The sequence below is a fragment of the Myxocyprinus asiaticus genome, chromosome 2 (assembly GCF_019703515.2).
Source record: "Myxocyprinus asiaticus isolate MX2 ecotype Aquarium Trade chromosome 2, UBuf_Myxa_2, whole genome shotgun sequence".
Lineage (NCBI taxonomy): Eukaryota > Metazoa > Chordata > Actinopteri > Cypriniformes > Catostomidae > Myxocyprinus > Myxocyprinus asiaticus.
Window position 1 is genome coordinate 35,682,985 of NC_059345.1, and position 27,622 is coordinate 35,710,606.

The 27,622-nt window shown below is 38.9% G+C and overlaps 1 protein-coding gene across 2 annotated transcripts; it reads right to left on the minus strand.

The window, feature by feature from the left end:
* Positions 1-202: 202 nt before the first annotated feature.
* On the minus strand, positions 203-20,193 carry hsd11b2 (hydroxysteroid (11-beta) dehydrogenase 2). Of its 2 annotated transcripts, XM_051655352.1 has the most exons (5): positions 19,608-20,193; positions 8,950-9,162; positions 6,721-6,906; positions 3,545-3,682; positions 206-1,463 (listed from the first exon to the last, which is right to left on the minus strand). In XM_051655352.1, the coding sequence occupies exons 1-5, from the start codon at positions 19,879-19,881 to the stop codon at positions 1,036-1,038; spliced, it is 1,239 nt and encodes a 412-aa protein (XP_051511312.1). In that variant the 5' UTR covers positions 19,882-20,193; the 3' UTR covers positions 206-1,035. The 2 variants fall into 2 exon arrangements, with proteins under 2 accessions (XP_051511319.1, XP_051511312.1); XM_051655359.1 differs by lacking the exon at positions 6,721-6,906 and having other exon boundaries at positions 203-1,463.
* Between the last annotated feature and the right edge of the window lie 7,429 nt (positions 20,194-27,622).

The following is a 27,622-nucleotide window of genomic DNA, read 5'->3' on the forward strand; positions in this document are numbered from 1 at the left end:
TTAGAGGAGGTCACTTAGCATTTACAAAGATCTTTGACCAGCTAAAAAGATCCATTGTTAATTTCTTTATCAGGAAAAAAAAAAACCCTAGGAATCGATTATTTAAAAAGTCAACTTTAATATATTCTAAAGAATGATCAAGTGAACAATTTACATTTTTTTTTTCATTTTTTTTATTTTTTTATGTTTGTATAAAATTCACAGTTTAAGTGATTTATTAAGAACAAAATGCACTAATATGGCAAAAAAAAAAAAAAAAAAAAAAAAATTATACACGGATAAATCATCCACAAAAATAACAAATGCAAAACTATGGAGTAAAATACATTTAAAAAAGACTTTAAATACATTTAAAAACCTGACTTTACAAACCATTTGAGTTCATTGGTCACTAAAAAACAAACAAACAAAAAGAACAAAAAACATAACCCACTATATTTAATTGATGTTGCACTCTGACCCAATCTGACCCTGGCCTGATCATAGTAACATTATAATTAGCCACTCTGTGCAGTAATACAGGAAAGCCTAAAGTGCTTCTGTTAATGATACTACATGCCTTAGTAACAGTGGCTAAGTTATGATTCCTCACTAGACTCATAACTGTATCTCTACAAATCCATGGTGTTGGAAGATGACCCATGTCTCCATGGTGAATGCCCAGAATTTATGCATTTTGAAAAATACATAAACTAGTGTTTGTCTGTTTAATTTGGCCTCACCTGAGAATTTGTATTGACAATAAATATGGCCTGTGGGCATGATATCTTTCTTATAATAATAATATTAATAATAATAATAATAATTGTATTATTATTACTATTGTTATTATAATTTTTATTACAATAATGCTAAAGAGTGTCAATTGACTTGTAAGACTGGGTTAACCAATTAGTGATCCCTCGAAATATTACACAATACTTTACAATAAAACAAAGAAATAGAAAAGTATATACAATGAAAGCAAAGGACTTTACGCAGATCACAAAGTAGTGGTGCTAAAGGATATTTTTTACACTCTGTGCTTTACCTGAACTAATCAATAATCTTTGTGAAGCTGTTGTTATTAGTGTTATTCATGTTATCATTTATGCTGTTGTTATTGTTGTTGAGGCTAAGGTCTTGTTGTTTCCTCAGGGCACGAGGCACCACTGTCTTCTTTACAAACAGTTTCTGGAGAAACTTGTCACTGATGCCCAAAGGGAAGTAGCTGCAGATGAAGTACATGAGTGTTAAACCTGGCCCGGCGTAATAGCGCACTTGGGGCTCTGGAGACAGGAGTGCGTCCACAATGGTGTCGATTACAGGGCTCAGATCCTCATTCGCTGTCTTGGCATGACTCTGGAAGAGTTCCTTGGTCTCCAGTAGATATTCTTCCCCATATTCTTCGAGAAGGCTTGGGGACAAGCTCTGGATCAGGTGCTTGTACTGTTTTTCCCAATACTCTGTGTTACTGCTCTGCCCTATAAGGGAAAGAAAAGGGCAAACATGATGTAACATGTACCAACAAAAGGGGAAATCAGTTCAGGATAGTTTGGAAACAGAGACGAGAGGTCTGTAAACAGAAGTCTGGGCACATTTTATTCAGTTATTTATATTGTAATCCCAGACCTGCATTTAGCTGAACTATTTGTTAAATCAGCACACAAAGTTTGGGTTTGAGCTAACTCAGATGTGTTCACAAAACCTTGGAAGATTATAAATAAACAGTTTAAACGTGTCAATGGGCCTCAGTTTCAGTTGTACTTAATGTGGATTATACATGCTGGGGTAAATGTAATTGTAAATTAAGTTACTTTTATAGTGCAAATTCCCACATTATTATCATGAAACCCTTTTCTGCCTTACTGAATGCACCTGAGCCAAACTCATTAGAGATCGCTCTTATTTGGCAAGCATTCATTATACAATATATACATATATATATATATATATATATATATTTGTATGTGTATCTGTTGGGTTTTCATTTCTGGAACAACATAGGCTACAGTACACACTTATGTTATTGATAATGAGGTATGATTTCCCACTGTCTTTAATGTTTTGTACTGTACAATGCAGAAACAAACAAATGTAGTGCAACAAGTTTGGCAAATCAAACAACAGGTATGAAGAAACAGAAGACTTTAACCTAATAATACATACAGACTAATATTGGTACTGTTGGGTAGCCTACAGGCGCAGGAATAAAAAGCAAATGTGTGTTTTTTTTATTATTATTATTATTATTCTGATTTGACATTACAGTATATATCTCTGGGTGAAAATAAGGTGGCTCCGAAAAACTGGGTTTGTTTTGTTTCAAATCATTTCAACTGTAGCTGAGAAAATTTTGTGTTGATACAACAAAGCAATCAAAAGTTATAGCATTACAAATATAATTTATCATAGTGTCCAAAAGCCTCTCCAAACAAATAAAACATAATAATTGTACATAAGTACTAATTAAACATGCAAAAACAACAATGACTAAAGGTTTGCCTAGCATGCAGACATGATTTAATAATTAGATTTCACAGAATGAGTGCCTTTTGACCATCTCCTTGTGGCCATATATAACATTGTGCTGAGTTTGGATTATCTAATGATCTATGCATCTGATTACCTTGTGTGTAGACTTGTTTAAAAGACAACTGCCTCCTCTAAGGAATGGTATGTGATATTGTATGTTCTGTTTATGTTTTGTCAAGTTATAAGTGAAAACCCAGCATATAATCAACACCTGTTCATATGAAACATTAATGTCAAAGACATATACTTAGCTATTACCTGATATCTTTCTGTCTGTGAGTAACAAATAGGCTGGTTGTATTCTACTCTTCGAGAGCTTTCCAACAACATATGACACATGGCTTTTTGAGTTTGATGTTTTAACTGCTTGCTATAATATGTACAGTGCAATAATTTTTTTTTTAAATAAATTATCAAAATAGAACACTTCTGTATTTCAAAGCACTTATTCAGTTGGTCAAGACTATAGGTATTAATATTCTGACAATACATTTTTCTTGCGGGTCCATCCGAGCTTAAAGGTTTAATTATTTTTTAAATTTTTTTATTTTTTGTCTATAGCACTTATACTTACGTTTTCATAAAGGAGATCATAGCACACATTTAATATTAATTCACTGATTTCCCATTAATGCATATAAAACTGGCAAGTATCATCATTTATGTTCATGATATTTAGAAACAGGGGAACTTAATGTTTGGTCATTCCACTTCTTGCCTGTACTTTAAATAATTTCCCAAAAACAATCTATAAACCAGTTATTTCATCTAGATTTTAAAAAGGAGGTGGACAGTTACACCAAATATCTGTTATAGTAGAGGCAGTAGGCTTTGGCGAATAATTTGCAGCAATAGTGTGTGTTTTTGATTAAGACATGAAATTAAATTAAGGTCTAATGTCTAGACTGCATCAACAATCTATTACTAGATTTATCTATTTACAAGAACAGATCAAACCTGTGGTCATACTGAATAGTCAAACTGGAAGCATATTTTGACTTGTTTATAGAAGAATTACATCTGTTATCACCTGTCTTAAAGGCAGAGGGTAAGATGGTGGAGACTTTGACACCCCATGGCTCGAGCTCATGACGAAGAGTGTTTATCAAAAGGTTCAGAGCAGCTTTTGAAGCCCCATATGATGCCAGACAAGGGAAGGGATGCTCACCTACAGGATTGCATGGAAAAAGAGACAAAAAGATTAAATTACTGTTCTTAATTAATATCACAATATAAAGCACTGTACATCTCAAAATTCTTCTCCTTGCCGTCTTCTGATTTACTCTCCTCAAATAAAAGTCTTTCACTATTGCCATCATACCAAAAAACATTTTCAGGAGCAAGATGTTATCAAAAACCAGTAAAAAATACATCTAACTAGAGTTGCCACAACACTGTTAAAATCTGACAGAATGCCTGGGGAACCAGTAAAGACACAATGATGCCTTTCACTGGACATGTTTCAAAAGTATAATTGTACTGTTGTTTGATAGAGGAAGTGTCATTCATCGTGGGAGCAGGAAAGACAACTATTGTGAAAAAGAAGAGATGTGGTTTGTAGGCAGGGCAACAATCAGCTCAACAGAGGAAGATTCTGACTGTTTATAAAATGTATGTTTTTGCCTCAAGGCTTTGTGGAATAAAAGGATTTGTGTTCAGAACACTTTGGCTTAGCCACTGAGAGGATGTAAGGTATGTGTTAAGACAACAGACATCCTGTAAGTAATCTGACAGAACACTGTTCATCTCTTTGTCAGTAGCTAAGCAGGGTTGAGCCTGGTCAGTACCTGGATGGGAGACCTCCTGGGAAAACTAAGGTTGCTGCTGGAAGAGGTATTAGGGAGTCTAGAAGGGGGTGCTCACTCTGTGGACTGTGTAGGTCCTAATGCCCCAGTATAGTGATGGGGACGCTATACTGCAAAAAGGCACCGTTCTTCAGATGAGATGTTAAACTGAGGTCCTGACTCTCTGTGGTCATTAAAATCCCAGGACACTTCTCGAAAAGACTAGGGGTGTAACCCCGGTGTCCTGGCCAAATTCCCCCGATTGGCCCTTCTCAATCATGGCCTCCTAATAATTCCCATCCATTAATTGGATCTATCACTCCACTCTCTCCTCTCCACCAATAACTGGTGTGTGGTGAGCGTACTGGCGCACTATGGCTGCCGTCGCATCATCCAGGTGGAGGCTGCACACTGGTCGTGGTTGAGGAGAGTCCGCTGTTCACTGTGTAAAGCGCTTTGAGTGTAGAGTCAGAAATATATAAATGTAAATGTAATGTAGTAGCATTTAGTGTTTATGATAGCTAAAACATAGCAGTGAGACTGCACTGATGGATACATCTTTATTAAAAGGGCTGTGTGCCAGTATTTACGGAGAGCTCAACAGTGTCCTGAGCCAGACTGTTACTCATATACTGTTTTGGCACGATGGAAGTAAACAAATGGAGACAAATTCATCAGAAACAGGCAAAGCTAAAAATCCTCTGTGTATTTCTTATAATGACAGAATTTTAGTCTGGGGTTGAGGAGAGAGCTGCTATCTATGGAAATGGTAAATGGACACTTGAGGAAAAAAAGAAAACAGGTGGATTACAGTGTGGACTCCCATTAGTGTTTGGAGAGGTTCGATTAAGCCAGAGGGAAGGCATACAATAAACATTTGACAAACAAAGAACCATTTATAAGCGCTGACAGCTTTATGTGAATGGAAGAGAGAGAGAGACTGTTAGAGACTCAAAATTGGATTTTTTTATACTGCAACAGGATCCTGGAAATGCTTGTAAATGCAAAAATGTGTTGTCTAATGTACAATTTAATTTTCTCTTTATTTTCTTTCCCATTTATTAGGGGGTAAAGTCTGAGTAGGATAGAGCGAGTAAAGTGACTTGGATAGACAGTAGATGTATAGACCAAGTTTACCAGCTGCATTGGTTTTAGTCAACCTGGTCTCACAGAGTCACGTTACTATACATACATTTTTTGCAAAATGATTTTTACGTGGCTCATTGTATATATCACGTTTCCTGGTACCTAGTTTCCTGGTAAATGAACACGTGAGCCAAAACTGTAATAGAAGCACCACAAAATGACGTGGTTTCTTCAGCACTGCATTTTTCATGTCACATTTGCTTTTTATGACACTATCAGTTAGACTTGGGTTTAAGGTTTAGGGTAGGGAAGTAGGTTTTGTTGATTTGAATTTCTATAGAGCATTAGCCTTCAAAATATGCGTAGCAGGATAGGCTGTCACCTCCCTGTACAAGTGATTTTTGTGATGCCCCTCATTTGACTCTGATTATGGTCAACCAGTCAGCACCATGCATATATTAAGGCTCAGACATGTCACCTTCTGTTACAAAAAAATCTAAAGTTCTGGCAAACTTTCCACAAATTTGCCACTCATTATTTTCACATGCAAATAAGCTTGTAATGCGCCGCAAAAGTTTGCAGCTCTATACCGGTAAAGGTGAACATGCAGCGAACCTCTGGCAACAATGGACAATTTGCAGCAAAGCTCATTTGCATGTGAAAATGATCAGTGGCTAATTGCACAACATTCACTCTCGATTTTTGTAAGGACTTTTACAGTCGTGTGGCTGCTCCTTCTGGTGTTGGACAGCGTTATTTAGGAGGCATGTGCTACTAGTGGTTTTGCTTACTGGTTCTCTTTGTTTACATACAGATGCTAATGTTAGCCTACCTGTTGTAGTGGGATTTTTTAAGACGTTTTTCAGCACACTGTTTACTCCCAGATATGTCTGATATTTGTTAATTCACTGGCTCTGCTCCAAGGCCATATTGGTGCTTGGTACATGTTTTATGATTTGCATTTCAGCTAGCATGCATCCCCTTGTGTGCCAGTCAACTCATAGCTGCTTGAATGTTCCCAATTGTATCAACATGGTTTAATGAACGATCGAATCCTCGGTCCTTTACTCATGCCTCCCTTGCCAAACCATTTTTTTCCTCACATTTTCTTTTTATGACACTGTTGGTTAGGTTTAAGGTAGGGAGGTAGGATTTGTTGAATTCGATAGAGCATTAATCTCAACCTCTTCTGTTTGGGAGAAAATGTACTCCCTTTTAGCGCCACACAGTGGCATTTCACTTCAGAAATTCCGCTATACGTGCAATTAATCATGTAATGTCATTTTTGCAAAAATGTCATCACATAATTTTTAAGAGATGAGACTTGTATGTGTACCTGAAGGGCTGGAGATTGTCACAATTCGGCCTTTGGCCTGTCTCAGAAGTGGTAGGAATGTCTTGGTAACACTGAGCGTTCCAAAGAAGTTAACCTCCATACATCCTCTGTAGTTGGACATTAGGGAGAGCTCGACATCCCCAATATTCACACACCATCCAGCATTATTTACAAGCCCCCACAAATCTAAAGGAACAAAATACGAAGAAGTGTAAAATTCTGTTTCTTATGACATAAGCTCTACAGTGTCAGTTACTGGAGAAACACTGGAAAAAAATCATCCTACAGTGTTGCTCCTTATTCCAAACTCTGAAACTACAGATCTTTTACTCATCACATTTTTGTAATAACACTTGAGACCAGAGAAACAAGTTCTGCATTGCTCTAAAGTCTTGGCTTGGTGAGTCTGTCCTGCAGCCATCAGCACAATTAGAACATATTGTGCAACATGTGCTATTCAGCAGTAATACAGCACATGTACCATAGTCACACATATAACCAATAGAGCTTTTTTTTTTTTTTTAGCAAATGTTAGACAGAAGTGTTTGACTGATTTGTAAGCAAGTGATTAACAAACTCTCTCTTGTTGTGCTGAAACTCTGTATCTTTCCAAATTTTACCCAGCAGAGTTTAATAGCTGGTTAAATGAAAAGACAGGGAAGAGAGGACACTTGTGCTTAGATTTTTATTATACTTATCCCCAACTTTCACTTTAGTCTGCTCACGAGTTTGGTGGCAACATAATCAGAATAAAGAAACTATCACACACACACACACACACACACACACACACACACACAAACAGAGGGGAATAGAGAACAATGGAAGCCAAAGAAGCAGCATATGAAAAAATAACTAGAGTGAGTTAGTTAAAAAATATATAGAACAACTATATAAGAACAAAAGTGAGTCTGCCAGAAAGGTCATCACATTGTTCCTATGTCAAACTTGACATTCTACAGTGTTTTATTTTTTTTCTTTTGTTCTTTTTTTCTCAGATAATAAATGGCTCCTTCTGATTTGTTGTAGATAACACATCTTAAACATTCTTTTCTTTTTTTTTTTTTCTTTTTTTTCATCCTGCTCCAAAAACTTATGTGACCCTGTTTTGGAAAAGCATGGATTAATTGTTGATTAATTTTCTCTCTCTCTCTCTCTCTCTCTCTCTCTCTCTCTCTCTCTCTCTCTCTCTCTCTCTCATTTGTCTACAAGCCACCTGGTGATGCGATGTGTGATGTTAGAAAATAACATGTCCCCTTCATGTACTGCCAAACTATACACACAACCCATTGAGAACACCACCCTTCCACCCCCATCCCCTCCTCTTCCCAACATTTTCTCTTAGATTAGATTCTTGGATTAGACCACCAAACTAAAATACACAAACACATACTCACAAACTGTCTCCCAGATCCTAACTAGGCTGAATCTCCTCTGACTCTTGTAAATAAACAACACTCAAAAATCTAGTAAATATTCAAATTGCTTTATTTGACCTATTTTAAAAGTAATTCAGTGTCTCAATGAGTTGTTGTAGATGCTTTCAAAGCTCCAGCCAGTGAATTTATGAAAGGACATATTTTGAAGAATGTCATGATCACTGATTTATATATAATAGCAGTTGATGGTGACTCACTTTAAAGCTTAATAAAGCACTCAAAAGTGTCATAAAGTAATCCATGTGACTCATGCATCATCTCCCAAGTCTTCTGAAGGCAAACAATATATTTGTGCTATGAACAGGCCAAAATGTATTTGTTGAATGTTATTCAATATCAAATCAAATCAAATGCCAAATCAATTATCGCGACATGTCAATAACATTAAACTTCATTAGTTCTTGTGTGTTTTCTAAATAGACGTTATGACACAAGAACCAATGACGGTTGATGCGTCATTAATAATTGCTACTGTATGTTAATCAGTGATTTTTGTAAATGCAGTATCTCCTTTTGTGTTACATAAAAAATAAAATAAAAAAAAAAAACATATGGTTTGGAACAAAGATAAGGGTAAATAAATAATTATAAAATCTTTGGGTGAACTACTTCTTAATGAAAAACATAAGCTGGTTAAAGTTAAATCAACTTTTGGGTTACCCAAACGTTGGTTGGCAGTTCATAAACATCAAAGCATAGACATCTACAGGAGGGTTTTATGTCTGTAGTGTTCAAACCTGTTTGAGACTGTGTGTGTATGTTCTGACATGGCGTGAAAGTAAATCCTCACCTCTCATGCCAAGCTTGGTCTTGGTGTCGAGCAGGGCTTGTTGTACCTGTTGGGGCTGGGTGATGTCCACCTGTAGGAGAGTAAGTCGGGATGAACAGACCCTTCGCAAGTGCTTGGCTCCTTCACCTTCCAGGTTCAATACAGTTGCAAAAACTTCAAACCCCATTGCATCTAACTGTTTTGCCGTAGCGTTACCGAACCCTGAATCACAACCTACAGAGACAGAGAGAGAGAGAGAGATAGGAAACATAGTAATGTAATGCCTTATTTTAACCAAAATCTAACACTCAGAATCTTCAGAAAGCTGCTCAGAATAATATCTCATTATGAGATTATTTTCCTGTGATTATGCTTCAAAAGCATGGTATGCAATACTATAACTAATAATACCACTATAAGACAGTAATAACATGTTCCTGTATGAAATATGTACTGTATAGTAAATAAGAAGGAAGCACTGTAAGCACTGGTGAAATGTAATCTTACTTCATTGACATCTGAACACCCATAAAGTTCTACAAATCTAGAACACAACAGCAAATAACAACAAAAGCACAATTATATAAAGTCTTTTGCCCACATCAGGTTCCATGATAGTGTGACCCATCAATCTCTGAAACTCTTATCTTTTTACTAAATTGCACAGCTGACAGAGATATGGGTGCTGATGCACATTCTTTATTCTTTGAGAACTCTGTCCTTACCACCCTAGGGGACATTCTGGCTTTTAAACCTTAATTAATTAACCATGTCAAATATGCAAATTAGGACTAGTGTGTTTAATTTGCAACAAATTCACACAGGATTAGTTGCATGCACATGATTTTGATACATAAGACACACACACAGACACACACTTTTATAGAGATGATGGCCAGGAAATACACATTAATAGGAAATCTAACATATTTACAAGGGTCATTTGAGCATGGATAATAATGTAAACCCATTGGAACTTTCCCCCAATTCACAGACGATTGTTACCAAAAGACAGTACAAAAAGGAGAATAACAGTAGAATCTCTGTTCTTGTTCTGCATCGATGTGCAAGTTGTTCTTAAAAATGAGCAACAGTATACACACTGACCCTGAAAACAAAAGTGATATGAATAGAAACACAGACACTAATATTTCTCTCAGTGTGAGGTCTGCAACATAACTGAACTACTGGGCTTTGCAAATGAAAGTTGTCTGCATGTGCCAGTTTTATAATTTTTGTTCTTTTAAAAATTATGGTTAAGAATTTTGTTCCCTTCCAAACCAAACTAATATATGTTCCATTCAGTGTCTCTTTTGCTTAGCAAGGAATTCAAAGTTGTATAATATAAATAAATGAAATTGGCACATACTGAACACTAAATATCTGTGTATGTGTGTGTGTGTGTGTGTGTGTGTGTGTGTGTGTGTGTGAGTGAGTGAGCGAGCGAGCGAGAGAGAGAGAGAGAGAGAGAGAGGTGGGGAGGTGGTGAATGATTTTATAGAGTGTCTCCTGCATATCACGCACTATCCAGAGGTCAATGTCCTCACTTTTCACCTCCAATTTGTGAATGTGTGGCAAACAGTGTACACTTTAGTTATGATAAAACTCGTTACTCAGTTTGCAGAGAAAGCATACACACAAACACAATCAAACCTCCGCATTTTAGAGCAGCTGTTATATCAAGGTATTCTGAGGACATGCAGGAATCTCTCTGCACCCTGGTTAGTCCTTCTCTTTTAGCCTTAGGGTAGACTAACGTTATGTAAAGGTTAGGAACAAACATTGTTAAAATAACTTTAATAGAACACCCTCTTGATTTCCTTATTAGGCTATTCGATAAAAGTTATTACAGTGTTAAAAGAAAACGATCTTATTTCAACATTGTTCAAATGGAAAAAAAAATAATAATCTGAGAGTGAGAAAAGACTGATAAAGTATTTTTGGTTATTACATTTTAAGAAAATGTTTGCATTTTCTGAAATGTTTTTAAAACAAATAAAAATTTTTTTAACTATGATAGTAATCAAAATTCACAAAAATACCCCTCACCCCCCACCTTCGGTTAAATTTACATACTAAAACTTTTTGTTTAAATATTTGTATCCATTATAATTAGTTAATGCAGAATGAACATATGTGAACAAACAATGAACATTTTTTTTTGTTTGTTTATTTATTTTAATAAATTCACATTAACAAAGATTAATAAATACTGTAAAAAATAAAGAAATAAATAAAAAATAAATCTTTGTTCTTTAAAATACCTAATGCATTAACTAATGTTAACAAATAAAACCTAATTGTAAAGTGTGACCAAGAAATTATTTCCACATTCTTTCACATTCTAGTGCAAATTATACTTTTGCAATTTTAATCTCCGGAACCAATTAAATGAAAATCTCTAAAAGCAATTTGGAAAGGGGTGAACTGATTGCCTTGTGTGCCAGGTGAATCCTTCCTGAGCTCTGGCTGCTCAGTGCTGCTCTTAAACCTACCTTATCTAGTTAACCTCTTTAACTGTTGGGGCCAACAAGGCATGGCAAGAATGCCACAGGTGCCTCTCCCCCCTTCCACCCAAATGCTCACCATGTACTGTTATGTAACATTGATATTGGTATTTGTAGACTCGAGTCTTGCAGATTTCATCCCTCTCTGAACTGGCCTGCACTCTGGAGTGGCTCCAGGGACATTGGGTAAACGATAGGCCTGCCAGAGACCTGATGGGCCAGAGAGGAGCAGAGACACACTTCTGAGTTCCCTCTCAAACACAAACGCATACACACCCGCTCTCTCCTTCTGCCTTCCACACATGTGATCACAGTGAAGCCCACAGAGCTGAAGCACAGTCAGTATCTGGCCGTGTATGATGATCAGTAAAGCAGTTACTGTATGTGAAACCACCCTCACCTCAGTGGGGGGAAAAGTTGAAAGAGATAATGGAAATAAAGTGAACAGTGATAATGGAAAGTCATGTTTTAAAAAATATGCATGAGCTCACACACATGCAGGATCTAGTTGATAAATTGAGGGGCCAGTGTTTAGACCTCCAAATGGTGTGGGATTAATCGTACTTCCTCCTGCTGTCCTCAGCATGTAAACACAATGATCAGATTTCCCAGTGCCCTTCATAACACATATGGACTAATGTCACATGGTAATTAGTAGCTTATTTAGATTTCCAGACTGACGTCACACATCACAAAGAAATATTGGGCTTCAGCTAGTCTTAGCCTACGATGTCGTCATGCCCACGGACCACTCACAGTCTCTTCACTAATCGTCTGATGCATACTGCTCACAAAACCAGAAGAAAACTCCCTCTACCTAGTAAGCCCTAATCTAGGGTGCCTTTCCCATACAACTATATAACTCACTGCGTAACCACCATAGTTCGATGCTTCGTTGGAGAAATTAACTAGCTAGTTACGACTGTTTCCCGAAACCATAACTATGTTGCACATCCCACGTTGGTTGAGCTGTCATTAATGACGTTACTCAGGGGGTGAAGAAATAATAGTTAACAAATATTAAATTAAAATAGCTAATTTACATGTTCACCAGAAAGCCGTTTAATACAAGAAAGTTGCTGAAGACACGAAAGCGGCATGCACTCTGTTATGCGACAGATGCATTCTGCTGCAAATGTTGGGTTTCCCTTTAGACTTTGGTGTTCTGCTGATGCACTCGAGCACATATGCACATGCACACTCTTCAAAAACATATAAATGTCACTTATGTGTTAACATAAACACTTAAATGTTCTCTGACAGAAACCGTGTGTGATAAAGCATCTTCTCTTAACAGCCTTTAATCCCTTATACGACTGCACTCGTGTTTACATGACGTTTCAGAACACTGCTTTCTGTCACCAGCATTCTCGGCCCTGAGGCTGTCAACGAGCCTGTCCTGTACCCTGTGGCCATCGATGAGTCCATCTAGTTCCCTGAGGCTGTCGACGAGCCTGTCCAGTTCCTTCTGTCTGTCGACAAGTCTGTCCAGTTCCCTGAGGCTGTCGACGAGCCTGTCCAGTTCCCCGTGGCTGTCGACAAGTCTGTCCAGTCCCCTGTGACCGTCGACGATCCTGTCCAGCCCCCAGCTTTCTGTAAAACCCAGGAATAAATTGTTTTCTAAAATGCATATAAACATGGTCAAAGTGTTGACAGAATGAAAGATGTATATATATGGAAAAAAGATATAGAAGCCTCAGCGAAGTGAAATGATGTCCACACAGCAAGTTAACAAGGAGCTAGTAGTTCCAACCTGTCACAACCTCGGTCTGACAGCCCTCTCTTTTCTGTTGTCTGTTAATGCATTTGTGTCTGTCTTGTGTTTGAGCGAATGGCTCTGATTTGTCTCTTAAACCTGCCTACTTGTTTCCTTCTGCCACACCTCCTTGTTTAGTCCTCGTCATGTTGATTGTCTGCACCTGTTCCTCATGGTTCTATATATTATGCCCTCTTTCCTCTTGTGTTTGTTTTGGGAGATTTGTGAGTTTGTCAGTATATTCATCTGTTCCAGTTCCAGTCCTGTTCCTGTTTCCGGTTGGTCCTAGTTATTGTATTTTATTCTGGTTTATGTTTTGTTTATTTTTTCTCCCTCGTGAGTTTTGTGTTGCCTGTTTGTTTCTGATGTTTAATAAAAGTATTTTATTTTCACTCATTCCTGCGCTTGGGTCCTTCTTCCTGCTTATGTACCGTGACAGAACGATTCAACCTCAGATGGACCCAGCAGGAATTAGTTTTTTATTCTGAGTCTCTGGTTCACCAAAGAGCTGCTAAATCCAGGCCTGGATGAGCCCATCAAGTATTGTATTCCTGTTGGGGGTGAAGAGGGGAGTCTTTCCGAGACCATAAAATGGGCTTTAAAATTGGATTATTTTATCTGAGCCCATGTCTTGGAGGACTCTCTCTCTTCATCCCAGGCCAAGGACAGCGATGCCCCCTCACCGATGGTGAATGCTGCAGCCCCTCTTCCCTTCACTCATAGGAGGAGGAGGAAGAGACGGAGCTCATCCCCTGGGTCCATGGATGCCATCCAGGAGGTGGCGGCCTTTCCTGTTGCCGGCCGCCAGGAGGTGGCAGCTGTTCCCGCTGCAGTGCTTCCAACCGTCCAGAGGAGGAGAAGGAAGCCGAGTAAGGTGCTCGAGCCCCAATCGCTGCCAGCGCTTCCGGCCATGGAAGCCATTCCCCAGTCACTGCCAGCATTCTCGGCCACAGAGGCCATTTCCCAGTCGCTGCCAGCATTCCCGGCCATGGAGGACATTCCCCAGTTGCTGCCAGCATTCCCGACCACAGAGGCCATTCCCCAGTCACTCCTTACAACAGCGGCCGTCCACGAGCCTGTCCGGTTCCCTGTAGTCATTGAGTCTGTCTAGTTCCCTGAGGCTGTTTACAAGCCTGTCCTGTACCCTATGGCTGTCGACGAGTCCATCCAGTTCCCTGAGGATGTTGACGAGACAGTCCAGTTCCCTGTGTCTGTTGACAAGTCTGTCCAGTTCCCTGAGGCTGTCGACGAGCCTGTCCAGTTCCCCGTGGCTGTCAACAATTCTGTCCATTCCTCTGTGACCATCAATGATCCTCTCCAGCCCACGATGTCCTTCGACGAGCCTGTTCAGTCCCCTGTGACTGTCGACTATCCTATCCAGTCCCTATTGGCCATCCACAAGCCCTTTGCTCAGTCCAGTGGCCAGCACCCTTCAGACACCAGCTACCAGTCTGTTACTCATCCCAGTAACCAGCACCCATCAGACACCAGCCACCTGTCTGTTTCTCAGTCCAGTGGCCAACACCCACCAGACACCAGCCACCTGTCTGTTTCTCAGTCCAGTGGCCAACACCCACCAGACACCAGCTACCAGTCTGTTATGCAGCCCAGTAACCAGCACCCATCAGACACCAGCTACCATTCTGTTGCTCAACCCAGTAGCCAGCACCTGTCATACACCAACCACCAGTCTGTTGCTCAGCACAGTAGTCAGCACCTGTCAGACACCAATCACCAGTCTGCTCAGCAGCTCGGACTTTGCCTTGGTCTCCAGGTTCCCCTCCAATTCGGCCCTTGCCTCCCGATCCATTGAGGCCTCCAGGTCCTTCTCCAGTGCCACCCTGGCCTCCCGGTCCATCTAGGCCTCCAGTTTCTCCTCCGGTTCCACCATGGCCTTCTAGTGCACCTACTAACTGGCCTAGACCATCCCCCTTGTCTCCCCCACCCACCCTCCCTGGTCTGTTATCTGTTCCTCAGCCTAGTCTATCATTTTTGAGATTTGTGTGTTCTGTGTGTTTGTCAATATGTTCATCTGTTCCAGTTCCATTCCTGTTCCTGTTTTCATTCAGTCCTAGTTATTGTATATTATTCTGGTTTATGTTTTGTTTATTTTTTCTCCCTCATGAGTTTTGTGTTGCCTGTTTGTTTCTGATGTTTAATAAAAGTATTTTATTTTCACTCATTCCTGCGCTTGGGTCCTTCTTCCTGCTTATGTACCATGACACAACCACACGACTTTGTGATGCTGTTTGCGAATGTTCGTTGGAACTACAGTTTCAGAAAACACCAAACTGTTGAACTATGTTGGTAACTATGGAATTTGCGACCATAGTTGGCTAACAATGCTTTTGGGAAATGCACCCCTGATTGTCTAGTTTGTTGCATCTTTCGCAAATTTGGAAACATATGTTTTTTTTATTCAGTCCAACTGGAAACTAAAGCTGTTTTTCCACCATCGGCCATATGGTGGCCGTGCTTTTCCCTACCGATTGTTGATAACATGGTTACGGTTTCTTTTTCCACTCTGATGCTGCGAAATCAGGATTAGATTGGACTGACTGAGCAGGTGATCAATTGTGAGTCGTTACATCACTAAACTACTTCGTATTTGAGACACTTTAGTAACAAGTAAACTACGGTAGATATCTACTAGATAGTCTGCTTTGTTTTCTGAGTTATGTCTGTGAAATAGTCTCTAATTATTTTTCGTTAGTGTCTCTACTGTCTTTTTCTGTGTGTTTTCTGTAAAATCATTCACGGGGTAGTTTCCTTTGTGAACGAACCAGTGTTTTTGAATGAATCTTTTAAGTGAATTAATCATTCTCTTCACTTCCATAAACTCCCTTTTGAAGACATTTAGCTCTAGTTTGAGTTGCATCAATTACCCACCACAATCGGGAAGACTGTTGTGCCATTATTCATATGTGGCCTAAGTTGTTTCTAAGTGTTCTTTTGTCATTCTGTCAAATGTCTGACAACACAAGTGTTGTCGTTCTGTCAAAGGTCTGACAACACAAGTGTTCAGAAATGCTTTGGAATACCTAAAGATATGTAAAATGTTTAATTATACACTGACTGAGTCTGACAAACCTCCAAAACTTAGTTAAGAGAATGTGTTAGAAGCCCTCTTGGGTGGTGCTGATATTTACCTTGTGTTTGCAGGTGCCAGGGTAGTGAGGACAGATGAAGAGATGAGAGTGTATGTGGGATAAATTTGTGTGAGTGAGAGTGCATGTAACTCTAGAAGTTCACACCTTTTTGCTGCTAGAACCTGGTGTTAATCACAGCTTTGTGCAGTCATCGTGGTTTATTGCCAATGTGAAATCAAAAGAGAGTGCGAGAGAGAGGGGAAGGAGCAAAGATGTGTTTCAGCTATTCAGTATTTTACCAAGCATTATCAAAGATGAAAGGTGAGATTTCCTGAAAAAAAAAAAAAAAAAAAAAAACATGTGAGAGAACGTGTGTGGGGTTCCTTGTATTTATATAAATTATTGATACCAATAAAAACTTTTTTCAAAGAAGTCTCCATTACGCAGGAAGAAAAGTGTGCTTTATAGCTCAAAGAAACAGATCCCTCAGATATTCTGCTGCCTGATAGCTATTGATAGCTTGGCCACAGAGAACATAACAGGACTAATTCCAAAAGCTGATGATATGTACAGGCTGTACTTGTGATCTATGGGCTGATTTACAGTTTGACTCTTGCCAGACTAATGGTGTGGCTGAGGTTTAGCTGACTTTAAGTTTAAGCCAATCCTGTAACCTTAACCCCCTGCCTCAAAGCAATTCAAGCTCTTACTGTGCCTTTCTGTTGGCTTTGCAAGAGGTTTAAAGGTTTTCCACTTTTTTTTTTTTTTATTGGTTTTGGCCTTAGCGTGATTTGAGAAGGTTAATTTTAGAAAATATGATGTCCAATAGAAATATTTATCAAAAGTATGATACCACTTCACAGTGTATGCTAGCTTTTGTAGTAAAGGAAACAAATAATTAATAGTGCTCTGTGCCAACATCAGAAGCTTATGCTGGCCGGCTGGCTGGCTGGCTGGCTCTCTCTCTCTCTCTCTCTCTCTCTCTCTCTCTCTCTCTCTCTCTCTCTCTCCCTGTTAAGATATGCAAATAATGGTGGTTGATTGGGTGCTGGTTACCATGCCAATAGACGGCAGACAGCTTTGGGGTTTTTCATGAACCCATATGAGTTACTTCTGAAAAACGTTCATAATCTGCCTGATCAAATTTAACCCCTTTGTCCTGTTGTGTGAACCAACTGAGGAGAAACAGACATGCCTGTTGTTAGTCATGAAAGCTACTTTAGACCAGAACTTGTATCCCTCACTGTAGTTCAAGGAGAAAAACCTGACATTTATAAAGTCAAAAATTAACTGGTACAAACATGTAACTTATTAACTTCAACTATCAATGAAAATATTTGGGGGAAAAGCTTAATGTCTCAACTTAAAGGCTGTGAACAAAAATATACCCAAAGTCCACAAACAACATAATATTTTCATTCCAAATGCAATGGCCAATAATATGCATTATTGTGTGACTATGGCACATACAAGCATGTGTATCGATCGACCTTTCACACACATATACATGCATATACACACCATTCACTCAAATACATTTTTTAGCAACCAGATCAGATTTTTAAGAGGGATGTCTCTTAACTGCAATGTTGCGTGTAACTCCACAGGTTTTCAGATACTGCAGGTTTTGCAGTTTGCCTCACAGCTTTAGAAAATGCTTAATAATTAGTATCCAAGCATGTTTAGGGCTGCTCTGGGCTTTAGAGTGTAATTCTTTTATAAAGAACAGAACAGAAAAATTAGTGTTCAAATGGCTATGGAAGGAGCTTAGGAACCAGCTTAATTAAACACTGGGCTTCCAAAACTGATTAACAGTCAAATAAATCAATACATAATTGCCTTTATTCCCCAAGGTCTGAACTAATATGGCCACTGTGTTGTTAGATTATTTTTAAGAGCTGCTGATTGAAAATTTGACACACACACACACACACATACACACACATGTTGGTGCAGCTATCATTATGAGGACTCTCCATAGACATAATGATTTTTATACTGTACGAACTATAGATTCTATCCCCTAAACCTAACCCTACCCCTAAACCTCACCCTCACAAAAAACTTTCTGCATTTTTACATTTTCAATAAAACATTGTTTAGTATGTTTTTTAAGCGACTAAAATTATGGAGACTCTAGAAATGTCCTCATAAACCACATTTATAGCATAATACCCTTGTAATTACTAGTTTGTAACATAAAAAAAGTCCTCATAAAACACTTAAACCTGCCAACACACACACAACCTATAATGGGGCAAAAGCCTTTTTGAAGCTTGGTGACTGGACAAAATGTGCTGAGACTTTACAGTAACACACTGCATACAAAGAAGTCTCTAAAGAGTTACAGTAAGTAAACAGTGCACACAATGCATAAAGCTGCAAATGGACAAGGCCACTAAAAGTACATCTGTAATGTGTATAGCCACAACACAACAGCCATTTGATTTGATATCTGGATTACACTGCATGTGTGTTGCATTAGATAATTTAACTTAGAATCAGATTAGTCTAGCCAATTAAGAAATAGGCAAATCATCTTGGAACATTCTCTGCTTCATCCAGCAGGACATAATAAAGATGTATAGACAACAAACTAGAAGTAAAGAGAGACAAGATAATCAAAATGCATACTCTACAAATGCCCATCAAACTTGTCATAGCCTGAATACAAGAAGGGTAATAACATTTTGTTTGTTGAGTATCTCTCGATTCCATAAAATATGGGTCAGATAAATAATTATTGCAGTAAGATGAACATTAATTTGCCTCATATGGTCTAAAATAATAGTACAGCATGTTCAGGATCAAATTTTTCTGAACCAAAACAGAAAAAAAGATGCATTTGTGGGTAGAAGTGTATCTAATTAGGAAAGTCATTATTGTGGAACTTCCCATACAAAATTAAATTAAAACAAAGTGAACAACATGTTCTGAAAATGTGTATTGGCAAATTGGCTGCATACAGTCACAATATAGGGAGAACAAGTTTTCATTTCACCTTTGAAAGTTACTAAATCACTATCGTTTTAATTATATGATTGTGACAATTTTAGATAAAAAGAAATCCAACCGGCATGACCTAGATTTCTCAGCTGTTTCTACAATCACTGCTTATAAATTAACGTGCATTTTAGGTCGATACCTGTAATTGTCCTCTGAGTCAGTCACAATACAAAAGAAGAAGCAATGAATATATAACTCATATATAAGAAGGAGGATGTCTCTCGGCTACAATCTATAAACAAAGTCTAAACTTTCCTCTCTCCTGAATCAATTTAACAAACCTAATTTTTTCTTTGCTCTTCCTTTTATCTCTGTTCTTACCTGTTATGAAGACTGCCTTGCCCTCCACTGGCAGGGATGACTTGGGGGTGGCCCATGAAAAGTAAAGCCAGCAGGAGACACAGAGGACCAATCTTGCCAGCACAGCAGGCATGCACAGGGCACACAGCCTCTCCAGCAGCAAAGTGGCACCCAGCCATGCCACCACCGAGGGCATGGCACCCATATGGGATGCCAGAAACTTCTTCACTGCTCCACCAACAAAGATGGACATGACTCCGATGTAAATCCAGAAGGACACTGCACAGTCTTCCATTGTACTGGAGGTGGAAATGCTTTATAGTCTCTCCCTGCCTCTTCTTTTCTTTATTTCTTTCTCTCTTGTACTGGTTCTGGCACCTTTCCCTCTTGTCTTGCCCCTCTTTCTTTCTTTCTTTGTTTCTTTCTTTCTTTGTTTCTTTCTTTCTTGCTTGCTTTCTTTCTTACTTTCTTTCTTTCTTTGTCACTGTCTCTTTCTCAAGAGGGATCTCACTTACAAACAAGCAACCATGTGCCTACTTAACGCCCTACAATCTCAGCACACACATACACACACCTCACACGTTGAAAGTCTGAGTAGGAGCCAGGGAACAGATCAGTCTGACTGCGTGTGTGTATATATAGTGTACTCTGCCGGAAAGGGGAGGGACTATGCTCAAGCAGATGTAATCAAAACCCAATAGCCAAAGCTTCGCAGCATTTTCAAGAACACCCCCCCCCCCCATCACCACTGTACATACATTTGTCTCCTTTCCAAGAAGACATGTGCTTTGCATGTCTTTTTCTCCCTTTTACTACTTTTGCTTGCCAAACAAAGGTAAAGCACCATTTGTGCTTTACCTATGCTGTGCAAACTTAATTGTTGTCCAGTATCATTATAAATCAGAGTTTAAATACAGGTGTCAATGATACACATTATGACTGTCTCTTTCTGGGTACATATGTTTGTGCATATGTGTATTCAAGTAAGGGTGCCTTGGGTTATTTGGGTCTTTGTCCTGTGATTAATCCAAGAAGTGTCGCTCTGGCATCTGTGTGTGTGTTTTAAGCCCAGCAAGTCTAATTTGCTGCTCCTTCCAAAGTTACACTAAACAAATTTGTATTCATAGGAATGTGCTGTCGCAAAGAGAATAAGCTAAGCAAGAACAGAAGAAAAAGTGTGAATGGCTGATGATAAGAAGGCGTATGTGTTTGTGTGCATATGCAATAAAGAGAGACAGAGAGTACGAGAGAGAAGAACTAGCCAAAGAGATCCCAGTGTTTGATTGAAAACACTTGTAATGAACTTGGCCAACAAGTGGATACTTTAAAAATAACTGAAATAACACCTCACTCAAAGGTGTCCTTTCAAACTATGAGCGATATTAACTATTATCTGTTATCTATAAACCTAAATCTCCTTTAGATAGACATACCTGTAGATTCATGCTCCCCTGCAGTACATACAGTAATAGCTTTGTATAACAAACACATCAGTAATGCCATAAATCCTAAGAACAGAATCTGACCTTTAAACTAAGAAAAAATGAAGCATCATAAGGTCTGAAGGAATGAGGAACAGTAGGAGGAAGGGGGGCAGATTGGGTGAAGGGAATCCTTCAGACATTGACCTCAATTCCTTATCAGGTGTGTTTTTTCATACTGAATTGATGAGCTTCTGCAGCCTCTCATTTCCTCATTACCCTAGTTCTGTCTTTCTCTCCTTTTTCTGTCCTTTTCACCTCTGTCTTACTCCCACACATTTTTATTATTATTATTATTATTTTTTTAACTATACACATTTTAAGTCTTTCTTTAGAAAGTTTGTGTAAAATATGGTTCTTTCATCTTCATTCTTTCTCTTTCTGTTATCTTTCATTTTTGGCTTTACATCAATTTTCAGTTTTAAGGTGCATTTTTTAATTTAATGTATATTATTGATTCTAACTGATTGTACTTTATTGACAAATATTTGCAAAAACCTGCAATATATATATATACACACTACCGGTCACAAGTTTTGAAACACTTATTCTTTATTATCATTTTTTTCTTCACATTTTAGAATAATAGTAAAGTCATCAAAACCATGGAATAACATAAATGGAACTATGGGAATTATGTTGTGACTAAACAAAATCCAAAATTAATCAGAACTCTGTTATATTTTAGCATCTTCAAAGTAGTCACCCTTTGCCTAGAATTTGCAGACATGTACTCTTGACATTTTCTCAACCAACTTCTTGAGGTATCACCCTGGGATGCTTTTTAAACAGTATTGAAGGAGTTCCCATCTATGTTAGGCTTTTCTTTATTATTTGGTCCAAGTCATCAATTTCAAAAACTTTTTTTATTTTTATTAAATGTTAGTTTTATAATGAAATTTTTGTCTACAAAACAAATTTCAAACATTTAAGCATACGCCTTCAGATCAAAAGATTTTTAAGATCATGAGAAACATTTCAGTCAAGTGTTTCAAAACTTTTGACCGGTAGTGTGTGTGTGTGTGTGTGTGTGTGTGTGTGTGTGTATATATATATATATATATATTTACCAGTAAATATATCTAAACATCCGTATAAAACAAATTACTATAGAAGTAGAATTACATAAGATATTTCTAAACAACAGAAATCCAACAAAATTCAGTAAGGTTAATGCTTAAAACAAGAAAAAAAAATTTGCCAATTGGATGAGGAAAATAAACTTACCCCATGGCAAACAGTTTTTTCTTGTTATAAGTATAAATGTTACTAAATTTTGTTTGATTTTTCTGAAAACCAGACAAAATATCCTATACCTTGCTTCTGTGCTGAACTGTTCCCTGGCCTTGGGGGGAATGACCTATGGAGGCCACACAACATGTTGCCATTCATCCATACCTCCATTGTGCGATCCTGTGCCACACATGTTTCTCTGTGTTTCCATATGGTCATCACATGACCTTATCCTTACTCTGTAAGCCTTTAGCATGTGGACTTACTTTTATAACTTTAATGGGTTCAATCTTTTAAGACAGAGGCCATTTTATAAAAACATTTATAGTTACAGCATGACTAATAAAATTACAGAATGACAGTATTATATAATTTTATAATAATACATTACATGTGGGTAATTCTGTAGGTTTCATTTGGGGAAATACTGTTAATAGTGAGAAGGGGTAAAAAGAATAGGTCTAAACATGTGCATTTATATACATGGTGTTGGGTAAGTTACTCTAAAAAAGTAATTAATTACTAACTACTAATGATATCTTCTACAGTTTAATTAGATTACTGTACTAATTACTCTGTCTGAAAAGTAATTGCATTACTTATTACTAATTACTTTCTAAAACCCTTATCAACCTTGACCAGATGAAAAATATAAGGATAGACAGGAAACTGTTCTTTTAATTCTGTCAAATAAATCGTATAAAATCAAATAAATTATTCATGAACTGGCCAAAGAATTTAAGGGGCAGCATTAAATTAGAAATCATATATTTTAACATTCAGTTGTTAAATTTCTATTTTAAATTCACTATTGTTTTGTTCTATAGACTATACAGTAATTAACACATTACATCAAATCAAATCAAAATCAAATCACTTTATTGTCACACAGCCATATACACAAGTGCAATGGTGTGTGAAATTCTTGGGTGCAGTTCCGATCAACATAGCAGTCATGACAGTGATGAGACATATACCAATTTACAATAACATCAAATTAACACAGCACAATTTAAACATCTGATATACACATAATTACACTCAACAATATACAAATAATAACACACACTGTACAGTATACAATACACACTATATAGATACACATTATTCAATAAAAATAAGAAATAAAAATATATAAAAAAGTATGTATAGTATATATAGAATGTACAGTATTGTACTGTATTGACATTCAGGCTGTCGGTTGATAGTCAGTTGTTAAGAGAGAATATAATATAATAATAATATAATTTATGACAGTCCGGTGTGAGATATAAGATTAAGGGTAATAAAGTACAGTGCTGATGTATTTGATCGTGGGAGATCAAGAGTTCAAAAGTCTGATTGCTTGGGGGAAGAAGCTGTCATGGAGATGGCTGGTGCGGGTCCTGATGCTGCGATACCACCTACCTGATGGTAGCAGTAAGAACAGCCCATGGCTCGGGTGGCTGGAGTCTCTGATGATCCTCCGAGCTTTTTTCACACACCGCCTTGTATATATTTCCTGGAGGGAGGGAAGCTGACCTCCGATGATGTGTCTGGCAGTTCGCACCACACTTTGCAGTGCTTTGCGGTTGTGGGCGGTGCTATTGCCGTACCAGGCGGAGATGCAGCCAGTCAGGATGCTCTCTACAGTGCTGGTGTAGAACCGTGTGAGGATGTGGTGGTTCATTCCAAACTTCCTCAGCCGTCTCAGGAAGAAGAGGCGCTGATGAGCCTTCTTCACAACGACTTCAGTGTGGATGGACCACGTGAGTTCCTCAGTGATGTGGACACCCAGGAACTTGAAGCTGCTGACTCTCTCCACTGGTGCTCCATTGATGGTGATGGGACTGTGTTCTCTGGCTTTTCTTCTGAAGTCCACCACAAGCTCCTTTGTCTTGCTGACGTTGAGGGAGAGGTTGTGCTCCTGACACCAGTGTGTCAGAGTGTGTACCTCCTCTCTGTAGGCTGTTTCATCATTGTCAGTGATCAGACCTACCACTGTCGTGTCACCAGCAAACTTAATGATGGCATTGGAGCTATGTGTTGCCACACAGTCAAGTGTGTACAAGGAATACAAGAGTGGGCTGAGAACACAGCCCTGTGGGGCTCCAGTGTTGAGGGTCAGTGATGAGGAGATGTTGCTGCCTATTCTAACCACCTGGCGTCTGCTTGACAGGAAGTCCAGGATCCAGCTGCACAGCGAGCTGTTTAAGCCCAGAGCCCGGAGTTTCTCATCTAGCTTGGAGGGCACTATGGTGTTGAATGCTGAGCTGTAGTCTACAAACAGCATTCTCACATAAGTGTTCTTTTTTTCCAGGTGGGAGAGAGCAGTGTGTATTGTAGATGCAATGGCATCATCAGTGGAGCGGTTGTTGCGGTAAGCAAACTGCAGCGGGTCAAGAGAGAGAGGCAGCACAGAGCAGATGTAATCTCTGATTAGTCTCTCAAAGCATTTGCTGATGATGGGGGTCAGAGCAACAGGACACCAGTCATTTAAGCAAGTTATTTTTGATTGTTTTGGAACAGGCACAATGGTGGATGTTTTAAAGCATGTGGGGACTACAGACAAAGAGAGGGAAAGGTTGAAAATGTCCGTAAAAACACCAGCCAGCTGGTTCGCGCACGCTCTGATGACGCGGCCCGGAATGCCGTCTGGGCCCGCGGCTTTGCGGATATTCACCCATTGGAAGGATCGTGTTACATCCGCTACAGAGACGGAGAGTGAACTAACCTCTGTAGCTTCGGCTGCGAGAGCTCTCTCCGCCAGGGCGGTGTTATTTCCCTCAAAACGAGCATAAAAAGTATTTAGCTCATCCGGGAGAGAGGCAGCGGTGTTCATGGCGGAGTTTTTATTCCCTTTAAAGTCCGTGATGATGTTAATTCCCTGCCACATGCTTCTAGAGTTGGTGGTGTTAAACTGTCCTTCAATCTTGCTCCTGTACTGGCATTTTGCGGTTCTGATAGTTTTTTGGAGGGCATAACTGGCTTGTTTATGCTCCTCCGCGTTCCCGGAATTAAAAGCGGAGGTCCGCACATTAAGTGCCGCGCGAACATCGCTATTAATCCAAGGTTTCTGATTCGGATAGATCCGTATTGTTCTGGTCGGAACCACATCCTCTACGCACGTTCTGATGAAACACATTACGCTATCAGCGTAAAGCTCAATGTCGTCATCAGAGGTGGACCGGAACATCTCCCAGTCTGTGTGATCAAAACAGTCTTGTAGCGTAGAATCTGATTGGTCCGACCAGCACTGGATCGTTCTGAGGTTGGGTGCTTCCTGTTCAATTTCTGCCTGTAAGCGGGCAGAAGCAGAATGGAAGAGTGGTCCGATTTGCCAAATGGTGGGCGGGGGAGGGATTTGTAGCCATCCCGGAAGGGAGAGTAGCAATGGTCCAAAACCCGGTCCCCTTGTGTGTTGAAACTAATGTGCTGGTGGTATTTTGGTGCGACTGATTTTAAACTGGCTTTATTAAAGTCCCCGGTCACAATGAACGCGGCCTCAGGGTGCGCGGTTTCCTGCTCACTTATACTCCCATACAGTTCCTTGAGTGCCCGGTCTGTGTCGGCTTGTGGGGGAATGTACACAGCAGTGATAATGACCACTGTGAATTCCCTCGGTAGCCAGGATGGTCGTCACAGAATCATAAGAAATTCCAGATCAGGAGAGCAGAAAGACTTGATAGAATGTACGTTCCTCTGATCACACCAGGATTTGTAGATCATAAAACATACACCACCACCTCTACTTTTACCTGAGAGGTCTTTCGCTCTGTCCGCTCGGTGCACGGAGAATCCCACGGGTTCAATGGCTGAGTCTGGAATCTCCGCAGACATCCAAGTTTCCTAAGGCAGATAATGCAGCAGTCCCTTGTATCTCGTTGGAAAGTGATCCGCACTTTCAGCTCGCAGAGCTTGTTATCCAGAGACTGAACATTTGCCAGTAGAATAGTGGGTAGCGGGGGTCGATTTGCGCGGCGTCTTACTCTGATGAGAATGCCGGCTCTGTTTCCCCTTTTCCTTTTGCAGAAGTAACTGTAATTAAATTACTGAAAAATTAAGAGTAATCCCTTACTTTACTTTTTTCAATAAAAAAGTAATTTAATTACAGTAATTAATTACTTAGTAATGCATTACACCCAACATTGTATATACATGAGATACAAAGTAAAGGTGAACAGTGATGTTCCTACTTTAGTCAAATCATTCATTGTTTGTCCGTGGGGGGTGATAGAGAGCTGTCCAACAATGACTACGAGGATATTTACAGATGATATTCTGGCCTGAGGACACTCCAAATTATATTGCTTGCTTCACAAAAAGAGCAAATATTTCAGAGAGAACTGTAAAATATAATAATAAACGGAAGTGTTTAAGTTTTGCTTATCATAGCCTAATGAGAAAAAAGTGTAGGTTTTTAGACAGTTTCAAGATAAATGTGTTTGAGGTTATTGGTATGTTTGTGTGTACAAGGGGCTGGAAAAAATAACAGAAAAAACCTAATTCAATAAACTTCAAAGTAGCTGCAATTTTATTTGGATTTTTGTCATACAAGTCCTGAGTTGTGGGATATTGTGCCACTATTCAAGAAGAAAAGCCTTCGGTTTTTTGAAGGATGAAGGAGGTGAAAATCTTCTTTGCACTCCTAAAAGGTTTAATGATATTTACAATTGAGCTGGTGACTGGGGAGGCATTTGACTTTATCATAGTGTTCATGAAACACTTTTGAATAAGCTTAGTGGTTTGTATGTGGGTGTCCTTATCCAGGAATGTATAAACATCATGAGGGAGCACCATAGGATGCACCTGGTCACGACCCCATGGATGGAATCATTTGCAGTTTTGCTACTTTATAGTCCATGTCTGTTAGCTTTGATGATATCTACATAGTTACCTCCTAAAAGTTGACAAAATTAACTTTTAGTGGATACAGTATACCGTTTTAAAATGTTCAGTCTTACTGTTAAGGGAAAATGGACCAAAAATATTGATGACTCATCTCGGACTCATAGGGGTATCTAAATGTTTTTCCAAAAAAGTGCTCTATAGAAAGAGAATGTCCCCTCTCCCTAATGCCACTTACTTCTAACAAGCAGTAGCAAATTGAAAATCATGGTTAATGGCTGTGATGTAAACCTTTGGGGTATTTAAAACAAGAAACAGACTATTTAATGGAGTCTTGAATATGGCATTATACTCCTTGTACATTATACAGCCATGCAGAGCAATCCTTGAAGGACCCCTGTGAGATGGCTGCCCATAGAATTATGATGTATTATTGTAATACATAACAAAATGATAATAATGCTTTATAACTGACACATAATCCTAAGTAAGTGT